The sequence below is a fragment of the Dermacentor silvarum genome, chromosome 1, assembly GCF_013339745.2.
Source record: "Dermacentor silvarum isolate Dsil-2018 chromosome 1, BIME_Dsil_1.4, whole genome shotgun sequence".
In the NCBI taxonomy this organism is placed as follows: Eukaryota; Metazoa; Arthropoda; class Arachnida; order Ixodida; family Ixodidae; genus Dermacentor; species Dermacentor silvarum.
Window position 1 is genome coordinate 37,704,855 of NC_051154.1, and position 12,868 is coordinate 37,717,722.

At 47.3% G+C, this 12,868-nt stretch overlaps 1 protein-coding gene across 1 annotated transcript in view; it reads right to left on the reverse strand.

The window, feature by feature from the left end:
• The window catches only part of LOC119432957 (uncharacterized), a 67,909-nt gene that overhangs the window by 22,626 nt on the left and 32,415 nt on the right, over positions 1–12,868 (reverse strand). The window contains exons 2-4 of the mRNA XM_037700425.2: positions 8,449–8,898; positions 6,232–6,470; positions 4,544–4,886 (exon numbers count right to left, since the gene is read on the reverse strand). Coding sequence (XP_037556353.1) covers positions 4,544–4,886; positions 6,232–6,470; positions 8,449–8,898 — 1,032 coding nt within the window. The remainder of the gene's footprint in view (positions 1–4,543; positions 4,887–6,231; positions 6,471–8,448; positions 8,899–12,868) is intronic.

Genomic DNA, 12,868 nt, shown 5'->3' on the forward strand with positions numbered 1-12,868 from the left:
TATTATCAAGATGTCAGCGATGGGTAGGAAATCTTCAAGACGGGACATAACGAGCTAGCGACAGATTTGCAGTCCCTGGTTACGGCAAAACCTTTTGATAACTTCATCTATGCCTCCGCCGTGAAAAAATGAAGAGAATGTAGTGGGTGCCAGTACTCAACGCTTTCGAATAACGAATGAAATGCCCTATGGGTTTGTGCGGTCCTTTAAACGAATTACTGTCATTCGAAATTTCAAATATTATGAAACACGCTTTAATGGATGCTTACAAGGCAGTGGTATCATATGCGATACCATATGGGACTTACACGGTTTCTGTGACGACATGAAACAAGTTGCTGGAATGAGGGTGCAGAAGTGGGCCTTTGGAAGGAAGAGCAAATGTATACGGGGTGGTCATTTTTAACTTCCTCGGAATTTTAAAAATCACCTGTCGCAGATAACAAAGCTCTAGTCATTTAGCTAGATTATTGAGGTGGACATTACTTGCACGAGAAATCGAAAACGTATATTCAACGCATTGAAAAAAAGTCACTGTTTATCTTTTTGGTTAATTGCTTTATGGCACATTGCAAATTACGAATTGTAGCCGGTGAGCTTTTCAGGCGTATCCACTTGGAATGAATTGCTAGAATGACACCAGTTTGGACATATGCGCCATCTAACGCGCCGTAAAAATGTACTGTTGTTCCACTTACCTTTTAAACAAAACGCTCTTTAATGCATTGAAGTACAAAAGTAACTGGAACGCCCATGTATTTCGTCCCACACTTTGGGAAATAATATCTCGAAACTGGTGTCATCCTGGAGATTCATTTTAAGTGGATACGTCTTGCAAACTCACAGTCTACAATTCGTAAATTGCAATATTTGCCGTAAAGTAATTAATTAAGAAGTTATTTAGAGAATATTTGTGAATTAGCTGAATATGTATTTCGTTTTCTCGTGCTAGTAATGTCCACCTCTTCGAATAGCCCAGCTCAAGGACAACAATTATGCTATCTGCCACAAGCGATTTTTCAAAATTCCGGGAAACTTAAAAATTATCGCCCCGTAGAGTTCGGGGACAACAGCATCCGAGAATTGTCGAAGTCGCGGGCCCCGCAGCAAAGGCTTAAACGCGAATACTGAGGCGATTTCTTCACTTCATGACGAGGGATAACTGCTGTATCGGAAGGAGGCAATGGTAATTGACTATGGTGACAACAGGAAGCGAAATAGGCTAAGTGCAGGTGGCAAGAGGCAGTATCAAGGAAGATTTCAAAGACGAGTAGCAAGGAGTAGGTGACTGATAGGGCGAAGTGGAGGGCACTAATCAAAACTGGTGACGCTCCTCCCCCCTTCGAAACCGGACATTTGTGCTTGAGGGAGAGAGGGTGTTGGGTGCTTTCTTTCTGTCACGACATTCTTTCTGTCGTCCTTCGAGTAAGCGGAAAGAAAGAAGGCTACAAAGAAGAAAAGAAGCCCTCGGGAAGAATTTGTTTATCTGGACCATGCGACTCCGTAGAAAACATGCTGAAAGACACTTCACAGAGAGTGGAAAGAACAGAAAGGCGCTCGGCAGCACACAGGTCTATTAGAAGGACGCTGGTATTCTGTCTGTATCTGTGCTCTTATAACTAAGAAAATAGTTGTGTGTTCTTGTTACCGTTAAACTTGTCTACGTGTCGCCTTCTTTACTCGCTCACAACCTGCAAGGTCTTCAACAAAAGCCGCAACTACAGTAGCACCAACAAAGAGTATTTGGACGAACGAACCCTCATGACGCCCAACGCCGAAGCATCATGCATGCTGTAACACACATAGAAACAGTTTAACGAACTCCGGTTCGTTGCCTTTTTCTCGGCACACATTTCGAGACATTCCTGTATTTCCTGTGCGAGCGCTACCACGTGCAGCCGTGGCAAGACGCATGATTAATCGTCACCGTCGTGCACGTGGGGGCTGCCAAGTCAAATAACCATTAACTTCAATTTATAGCCACATGCGTGGTTACATCTTGATTCGCGGCGCACCAAAACTATACAAGTATAGCTACCGCTCTATACAGTGGTAGCTTTACATGTATAGTTTAAGTGTATACTTGTACTGATTCTGTAAGTATACTCAAGTATACTTGTACTTGTATGTGCTGTGGACACCATGCACTTGGAGTTATATCTTGTTGGACGTCTTTCTCTGCGTCCGTTGCTTTCCGTGTGATTTTTCTTCTTTATTCTTTTTCATAAGTGCTGTAAGATTAATTCAGATGTTGCCACAGAATGCTGGTTTTCTTAGCCTTACACGGTCATTGGGTTTCTTTTACGTGTCTATTGTTCCTAGCGCATATGGGTCTACTGCGTGAAATACGTCACATTAAATTTTAATGCGAAGCATTTTTTGGATCCTCTCAGGCACTTTGCTGTAGGTAGATAGATAGGTAGGGTCTCTCTCGCATCCTTTCGGCCCTTTTTAATAATAGAAGAAGAATTCAAATGTCCGACGGTGGGATAGAACCTCGGCCCACAAAACATTAGGCCACCGATTTTTCTTTTCTTTATTGCTGATCTCCGACATCTTGTAATATTATGCAAACATCAAAACCAAACACAAAGATAATATGTACATTGAATGCGTTCGCCTCACTGGCATGACGTTGACAAATTAAAATTCACAGCCAGAGGTTCAATCCTGTTTAGCCACTCAGGCACACATCGCGGAGGCCATTATTTTACGCTGATAACGGCGCTTCATACCACGTGACCAACAGTCGGACCCCTTCGGCTTTGAACTGGATTGCCTGGCTACGTATGTATTTTCGTAACCAAACGGAGCCACAGCCACAGTGAAAGCTTCAGCCTTAGCCCAGCAACCACGTGCTCATTATGAGCGCCAAACGGAAGCCCCTTTCTCTAGAAAAAAAAAAAAAAAGAAACTTGGATGTTTTACGTAGGCTGGGCTCCGGGCAGCGTCAAGTCGACGCTGCGAAGGCATTTGGGATCCCGGCGTCATAATTGTCGACAATTACGAGCCAGCGTCAAGCAATCGCGGCCGCATCGGAAAGTGCGCTGCTCGGGCCCGCGCGCGAGAGACTGTGCACTGGATATTTCAGTAAAGTAGACGACGCTGTCGCCACATGGCTAAAGGATTTACGATGATTTACGATCCAGAATATTCCGGTTTCAGGACTCATGACTCAAGAGAAGGCTGTGGAATTCACAGGACTTTTCGATGTCACTAGCTTTGACGCAAGCAGTGGATGGTTGCATCGTTTTCGGGCGCGTAATGGAATCGCATGCATGAAACAGGTTTGTGCACCACTGCAGTCCTAAGTGCACAACTGCAGCAAAAGATTACTGCAATCTTCAAAAGATGCTAAATAAGCAGAAATTCACATTCAAATAAGCAGCACTGCAAATAAAGGGTTCAAATTTCATTTCACCAACTGGTGTTTTCTTTACCTCCTGATAACAAGTTGCAACATAGGTATTTCAGTTCAGCGAACTTTCACTTTAACTAGCTTTTTCCTGGGGTCCCTTGAAGTTCGTTCAAGTGAAGTTTCACTGTATTTTGAAACACGATGAACCGGTGCTGTACATTGTCGAAAGTACATGCGTACGCGCTGGTCGGGCATCCCGGTCGCAATGGTATAGCCCGTCTTGGAGCGCCGTAAACAGTGGAAACCCGTAGGCATAATTAAATCACAAGGAAATCCATCATCAATGCTTACTGTCCATATACCTTATGTAGATCTATTAGAATTTTCAGTTTTTAAAGTCCTCGGCAAGACGTCCAAGAAATAGACACACTGCCAACAGTAGTGAATACCTTCCCGTCTTTTTTACGAATAAGAAAGTTAGTGTCCCACTCAAGGGAAGAAAGAAACAGCGCTGCTCCAAGATAAGTTTCGTTAATAACGTGCCTGTTTGCATTTTACACGCCTCAGGTGGCAGGACCCAAGGTGGTGACAGTGTTGCAAAGGCTTGGCGAGGTGGTAGGCCCCCAAAAAGTAGCTCATACACCTAATCTCAGTATACGGCAACTTGGGGACTTATATCCAAGTTTCATAGAGAACCATGCAATGATCTGCAGCGCCAAGTTTTGTCTACGCAAAATTACGCACTTAAAGTTGCCGCCACTTTTTCACATTGCAGGGTAGTTTCGGCTTTTGTTTGCCGTGTTGGGTATTTCTTCCTTCTAAATCGGGATTCCTCTGGACCAGAAATAAATAATTACCTAATGCTCTCATGATTTTAGTTATCGCAGCCAGCTTACCCGCACTTCACTCGAATGACCTTTCCCTTGACCGAACACATTCTCGGGGTTTCATTTCGACGGAAGCTTTCGCGTATCAAGCACGCAAGCATCATCCTTGCATCTTTTGATACCACAGCATATACTCAAGGGCGGACTGTCGCAACCTTTAACTAGATGCAGTCGGCATTTGCGCCGTCAATACTCTTTGTAGCAAACCGGACAAAAACTGAACGCAGACAGACGTTCCTCGCGGCAAGCTACGCGCCAGCCTCTTGCCACGGCGGAGGGTGTGCGCATATATACTGACCACGACAACGGAGAAGAGTAGCTTGCTCTTGAGCTCGTCGGCGTCCCGCAGCTGAGGGATAGCGTCGAGAGCGTCGAGCGTGTCGACGCGCGCCTGCGCGTACAGGCTGCCGTAGCGTCGCACCAGCGCCGAGGGCCTCTGCTCGCCCTGCGCCGTGTTTTCGAAGCGTCCCCCGCGCGCCACCATCCTCTGCGCCTGGATCGCCAGCCGGTCCTGGAGCTCGCGCTGCCGCTGCTGGAGCGTCGCAATGGTCTGGCGGGCCGCGGCAAGTTCCTCGGCCGCCCCGCTCTCGGACGACGACAGTGTCGACTGGACGTCGGCCCCTATCACGCTCGCGTTCGAACTGCGATTTGAACGAAACGACACGCACTCGAGCATATACGTACACACTCGCCCATCCTCCACACTGCATGGTTGGGCCTTGCCTTACCAGCAAGCCCTTTCAGTGCAGCCAAACATATACGGATGGTACTATCCGAGTAGACTTTAATGAACCGGATAGATTGCAGTGAAAGTCCTAAAAGACAGTAATATAGAAGGTCATTTTGCCTCGCACAAAGTTTGGAAACTGCATCCGTTGCTCTTTTGCTGGCTAGAAGCATGTATTTAATTGACAGTACCATATTTAGCAACAAGAGCAGCTACTGCCCCAAGACTGACGATTCGTGTGTTTTTATTCTAATGTATAAATAAAACTGATGTGTATTCATGTACAGTTTGTGACGGCTGCACTAGCCAAAGAAATCAGAGAAAGTTCTGCGAATAAGCCATATTTGAGATGGTCCATTCAGGTTGGAGCTAGAGCCACTTCATCATATATAAGTATTTTATTTTTGCGTTGGGAACGTAGTTCGCGCGTAATTATGGCTATGAAGAATGGTACGAGAATAAAATAGCAATAAACTTAAGAATTCACAAAACGTGTCGCTCATAAGATTTCTCAATGGCCGGCGGCTTCGTTACGTGCCAGACAGGCACTGGCCTTCTCGTAAGAAAAAGCCAATGGCTGTTTTTACGAGCAACTTGTTTAACGAATGAATTAATGATAATTTGATCATACATTCATTTGATTCATTTGATCATTTGAACGGATGAAGCCTGCCTGGGCTTATAGCATGCAACGATCTTTACATGGACGCATTAAAATTATGCCTCTGTCGGAAGGAGACCTGCTGAGTCCAGGAACCGAGCCCGTGACACCGTACTTCGCTTCACGAGAACGCGCAGCCGCCGAGCCGTTTCGGCGGACGATCTTACAAAGTGCCCTTGTAGAAATCCAGGTCTCGATCTCTAAGCGACATGACAGAGCAACTAGCAAAGTCGCTTGTTTTTTGATACGATATGTTTTGTGCTTAAGGTTTGACTCCTTCGCACCAAGTCGAGCACTCAATAAGATGTTCAAAGCAGATAAAATGAGGGTGTTGAGATGGGCGCGTGGAGTGAAGACAAAAGATAAAGGGCCGAATTCACAAAGTTCTACTCTTTGGCTTTGGCCGGCCGCCCCCGCTAATAATACGCCCAGCATCAGCATTGGCTTGCGTACGCTTTTACGAACAAGTAATAAAGTAAGAACGATTTTGTGCATCTAGTTGGAAGTAGTTAAGAAGGTGAAGGCCTTGATAAACTACGCAGAGACCCACACCGTTTCGCAATGCAAAGATCACGCTTACAAGGCGGCGGCAACCAACCTGAAGTTGGAAGAAAGGGCCTTGCAACCCTGTCCCCCCGCCGCTCGCTGCATGGGCACGCCGGACTGGTCCGAGTCCGAGTGGTATCCGGCCGAGAGGTCCGAGTCGTCTTCGTCGTCGGCCACGTCGCGCATCAGCTCGAGCACCCGCTGGCAGCCGGCAGAGTAGCGCAGCAGCACGGGAGCCAACACGGCCGCCTCGTCCAGCTCCTCGGCGATCTCCTTGCGCAGCTGCGTGAACTGGGACACGAAGAAGCGGCCGCAGCGAGCGATCAGCACCCAGCCCGCCCCCTGACATCGAGACGCTCGCGGTGGCTGCCCTTCGCTCGAAACACTCCGGCTGTTCGTTCACACATCCGGCACCAACCGGGTGGTTCTCATCGCGAGTACTATGCTTCGAACGAGCAGCCTTTGCCTAAAATTCCCGGGCTGCGTCATCAGAACAGCTGCTAGGACTCGTGAGGCACTCCTGCAGTGAGGCTAGGCACCAAATATGTGTCCGATATCCACATACTTGTGTAACTGGAAATATAATACTATAGCCCTACCAACGCAACTAGATTGCTTGGTAGCGTTGAGTACCATAAACTGTGCCAAATTGTGGCTTTGAGACGTAAAACCCCATCATCTAAGAACAGCGTTTCCGTGCTTTCTTTTTCATCTTTTTTTTTTTTTTTTTTCACGCAGTGTGTACTTTAGATGCTGCACTGCGTACAGCCGCGTGGTGCGGTGCCGCATGTAACAGTGAAGCCACAGCAGCCAAAGGCGAGCCTAAATGCTAACAGTTGCGAGAAGTCGTCGCAATTAGGGAGCATGCCTCACACTGCGTGCCATATCTTTCTACACATAAATTTCGACCTTGATTTCGACTGCGTATTTTCATGCTCTGTCTGTCCTGTTCGGTTTATAAATTTAGGTGTTGCATTGTATAGATAATTTTTTTTTATGCTTATAGAAAAGTACCGCATAAAGCTTTGGTGACGCAGCAGCGACGTTGTTGTCAAGATGAAAAGTCTCTTGGCCGTCTTTAGCTTTTATAACGCCGTGCTAACCGACAGCAGCTGTGTAATAATAACCGCAGAAGTTTGCCCGTATAAACCGGGCGCGCTGCTTCAGATGCCAAGGACGAATGATGAAGCAAGCTGTGACAATGCTTTACCGCGGAAATCAAGCACGAAAGTGCGCACACGCCTGCATGAAGAGTGTTAGGGACTAAGCCGTGTTTTGCTGCTTGTGTAAACTGTCGCTTTATCGCCTGCAGTTCTCAAACGGCCGCGAGTCCTTCCTGTTGCCCTCTAAGCAGATATAGAATGATTTTTACAAGCTGCTTATACGCCTGTCGACGGTCACTGCATCTCACAATCATTATTAGCCGATCACCTTTGCTTCGAAGAAACATGCTTTTGATGAGATGCAACAATGAGAGAAAGAGAATTGAATATATATATATATATATATATATATATATATATATATATATATATATATATATATGATGCTTAGAAGATTATGGCGCGCCTTTAATTGGCGCCGGCTACTCGTTTCACATAGAGATCACACCAAATCACACTAATACTGAAAGTCAATTCAGAAACATAGCAATACGAAGTCCGGTCACAAGAGGATTTATTTAGAGAAAGTAATAGACCTGAGCTTGTGCGCTCCATCCTGCTACTTTGCGCTGAATGCAGGATGGTGATGACAATAAGATATGCAAGAATTGTGGTGGTCAATAGAGCAACATTATTAAATCCTCGAGGCCAATCCTGCGTCATGCAAAATTTATAGCATGGTCCGTACGCTGAACTCGTACGTTCCTAAGAGCTCTCTTTTTGTCTAATTTCATCTTGGGCTTGGTACATCACAGCTTTAGTCGATTTTGCGTAATTGAAGTTCACATAACTAACTAACTAACTAACTAACTAACTAACTAACTAACTAACTAACTAACTAACTAACTAACTAACTAACTAACTAACTGGGTGGTGTGTGTCGTGAAAGCACAGGGAATGAAACAGGCTGAATTCCAAGTGCTTTTCGTCTCATCTCCTTTGTTAATCACATGCTTGCTAGCACAATTGGTCGCCGTTTGCTCTTACGGACAAACGCGTTGCGTACGAACTGTTCTGCGAATGCGGGTACAGGTCGGTGCGTACGCACATGTCACGCAGCCCCCTTTTTCTTCACATATATGTTCTTTCTTCCCGGCCGTATGTACCTGGCAGAGGGCGTCCTTGTCGAGCTGTATTCTCCTCCGGAGCACGGCCAGCAGTGACTCGAGCCCCCTAGCAGCCTGCTCGGCCGGTTCGAGGGCGTCCAACAGCGTCTTGTTGCGGATGAGTCGCTCCTGGACCTGCACCCGGCGCAGGCTGAGCTGGCGCTGGTGCGACGCCGTGCTGGGCGCAGGGCCGCGGCTGAGCGACACGCGGGCCGCCTCGGGCCCCGCCGACAGCCTCAGGGCACCGGTCTTGCAGCGCGACAGCAGCGACTCCAGCTGCCCGCGCAGCGCCTCGCCCAAATGGAGCAGCGGCGCCTCGCCCGCGGCCTCAGCGCTGCCTCCGGCCGCGGTCACGAGGCCGTGCTGACCAAGACCCTCGAGCGCACGGTCCAGAGACTGCTTGCGCCCGCGGAGCTGCTGCCGCACGCGCGGGTCCGCTTGCAGAATTACCTGCGGTATACGGGGAGACGTTTCATGGCTGCAGGGCAAACAGCGCAGGAATACGAATAAGGCAAAGTCAGGCACACACAGTGCAGCAAACGTTTATTTTGCCGGTAGACAGGGTTTCATGCCGATCACCATTATACAAAACTAGAAAAGCCAGGCGTAAGATACCGCTCCCACTAAAACGTCGCCATCGCAAATTGCGGATGTTTTCTAAACACGGCAGCTCTTTTTATCAATAAGGCTACCGAAAGATAACTTAAACCATTTTTTTTTTTTGCCCGCACATTCTATTTCGGCAGCCTCAATAATTTCTGTTGTATAAAAGCGCAGATTTGTAGTAATCTTACATTTGTTGAACGCTGTTGTAATGCTCTAACAAGCGGCTCGCATGCTGGTATTAATTAAAAGCCACAAACTAATTGCTGCAGAATTGACTCGTAGCAACATAAGTGTGTTCGCGTAAGATCGCAATATTGTCGAAGCGCCTTAAGTAATTGGCTGGTAATACTATAGTTGGTACTACAAACATGGTAGGCCACACGTACGAGCGTTGTTATCACAATTACGAGCTACTTCTGGCCAGCTGAAGTACTGCTTAGAATTATGGTTGAGTGTAAGATAGGCTTTTGCTTCTTAATTAAAAAATGATTTCGACTGCAATACTTGCATCTAATAGCACAAGTTTCAATGCAGAAATCAACTGGCATTATTACAATGAACCTAAAAAATCATAATCAGTAAAGGTATTACGACACCAGGCTTCTATACTTATAACAGGTGGTTTAAAGCAGTCTCGCTTCTATTTTTTTTCTTTAATTTCATTATACAAAAATTGGGAAGGTAGGGAATGGGAAGCCTCTTAAGGATCGGCTATGCAATACAAGTGAATTACAAGTGGAAGGAAGGAAGGAAAATAAGAGGCGAAAGGCAGAGAGGTTAACCAGGTTAAGTGTCCGGTTGGCTACTCTGCACGGGGGGATGGGGTAAGGGCAGAAAAGATTAGAAAACAAGAGAAGATTAAAAAGAAAAAAAAAAACAAAAAAGAAAAAAAAAACCATCTGTCCGCACAATTCTATAGTTTTTCATGAAGTCCTGTTTCTTTCAAAAAGCGTACTAGCGCTTTTAAAGCAGTTCGTTCCGACGTCGGCTGGGACCAGGGACCAAGAATTCTGGCTTCCGTAAGGGGACGGCTGTCTATCTTGTCGAGCGTGGTTCTGAGGACTTTCCTTTGTGCACTAAAACGACGACAATCACACAGAAGATGTGCTATCGTCTCTTTGCACCCGCAAGTTTCACAATCTGGACTTGTGGCCATTCCCATCAGGTAGGAGTACGCGTTGGTGAATGCTACTCCAAGTCTTAGGCGACAAATGAGAGTTACCTCCCGTCGTGGTAAGCCATGTGGAAGGCGGAACTTCAGATTAGGATCCAGGGAACAGAGGCGCTGGTTTTTAAAGTCCGTCGAATTCCAGTGGGCTAACGTAAGCTCGCGAGCAAGCGCACGGAGCTTTCTTGCTGCGTCTGTTCTGGACATAGGGATAGCGACGCAATCGGTACTGGTATGTGAGGATCGAGCGGCTGCGTCCGCTTGCTCGTTTCCAAAGATACCACAGTGACTTGGCAGCCATTGAAAGAAAATGTCATGTCCTTTGTCAACTGCTTGATGGTAAATTTCGCGTGTGTCCGCGACAAGTCGTTCGTGGGGTCCACGGCGTAGTGCAGAGAGCAGACTCTGGAGGGCGGCCTTGGAATCGCAGAAGATAGACCATTTCTGGGGCGGTTCCTGTTCGATAAATTTCATTGCTGCACACAGAGCTGTAAGTTCGACAGCCGTCGTCGATGTCAAGTGCGATGTCCGGAATTTTATTACTGTAGATTTTGCTGGGACAAATACTGCAGCTGCTGAACTGGAGTGCATGACCGACCCATCTGTGTAAACATGTAAGCGGTCACTGTGGACCTCATGTAGTAGCAATAATGCTGCCTGCTTCAATGCTGCTGACGGCATTTGTGCCTTCTTATTCACGCCTGGAATGGTGAGGCATATTCGAGGTGAATGCAGAGACCACAGTGGTAACGAAGGCCATGCTGCAGGGACGTAATTCGATGGTAGCGATGCTCCGTGTATAGTCAGGAGACGGCTAAAACTCGTATGCGGCCTAGTCGTTGGCAGGCAAGCAAGATGGTGAAAGGGCGTCCGTGCGACATGTCGAATGTGCACTCTTAGAGCGTCGACTGCAAAGTATGTTGATACAGGGTGGTCACGTGCTATGGCGATTGTGGCCGCTGTGGATGCACACTTAGGGAGGCCGAGGCACGTCCGTAGAACTTGGGCTTGCATACTCTGGAGTGTTCTAAGGTTCGTTTTACTAGTGCTTCCCAGTACGGGCAGGCTGTATCTTAGGAAGCCCATAAATAATGCATGGTACAGCTGTAGCATCGATTGCACAGACGCACCCCAAGACTTTCCGCCGACAAATTTGAATACATGTGCTATTGCAGTCAACCTCTTTTTCATATATGAAATATGCGGCGTCCAAGACAAATCACGATCGATGATGACTCCAAGGAAACGGTGTTTTGTTTCGTAAGCAATTACTTGTCCATTTATGCGTATAACATATGGAGTCATTGTTTTGCGCGTAAATGCGACTAATCGGCACTTTTCGGAGGATAATTCTAGGCCTTTCATACGCAGATAGGCCGACGTTTGTGTGACCGCCTTCTGCAGTCTCGCTCGTATCTGCGGACGAGTTACGCCGGCTGCCCAGATGCAGATATCATCTGCATAGATGGATATATGAACCGTCCTTGGCAATGATCCAACAAGGCCTAGCAGTGCTACGTTGAAGAGCGTGGGGCTTAACACTCCGCCTTGTGGCACGCCTCTGCTGGTGACATGGTGGGATGTCATTCCATCTTCTGTAAGTACGAAGAAGGATCTATCCTCCAAATAGCTGTGAATCCAGCGCAGTGCACGGCCACCAATGCCCACATCGATCAAAGCATCGAGGATTGCTTGGTGCGCTACATTATCATATGCGCCTTTCACATCAAGAAACATCGCCACCGTTAAACGTTTCATGCTCTTTTGGTGTTGAATAGATGTTACCAAATCAAGCACGTTATCGACCGATGACCGACCGCGCCGGAAGCCAGCCATTGCATTGGGATATACCTCATTGTGTTCCAAATACCATTCAAGACGCATCAACACCATCCTTTCCATTAGTTTCCCAACGCAACTGGCAAGAGCGATGGGACGGTACGATGCCAAGTCTAATGGAGATTTAGAGCTCTTAAGTAAAGGTATTAGGCGGCTGACTTTCCACTCACAAGGAATCAATCCTTCGCGCCAGGATTCGTTGTATCTCTCCAAGAGTACACTGCGGGCTTTGTGGCCAAGGTTTCCAAGTGCCTTGTAGGTGACACCGTCGGGCCCAGGCGATGATGACTTCCTACAAGTCGCCAGCGCAGCTTCGAGCTCCTCCATAGAGAACGAGAGATCCATGCGAGAGTCCTTGGGTGCCGCAACGTCACGTGCTAATGGTACAGGTCGTGATGGCAAGCCAGCGATTCTTGCGCAGAAATCCTCAGCAACGTCGATCTCACGTCGTCCTTGATGCAGGGCAAGAGACTTAAAAGGGTGGCGCTGTTGTGGAGACGATTGTAGGCCACGCAGAGTTCTCCATATGTGGGACAGAGGCTTTCGAGGATCCAAGGACTCGCAAAAGGATTTCCACTTCTGAGATTGTAGCGTATCGATGCGGCGCTGGATTTTCTTTTGGATACGCCTCGCCTCCCTCAGATCATGAATACATTTCGTGCGCCTGTATCTTCTTTCCGCGCGTCGGCGAATCGCTCGAAGCCTTTCCAATTCACCTTCATATTCATTATACTTTGGAGAAGGCCTAAAAGTGAACATAGCCTCTTGCATTGCATTTCTAATCTGATTCTCCAGAGATGATGGGTG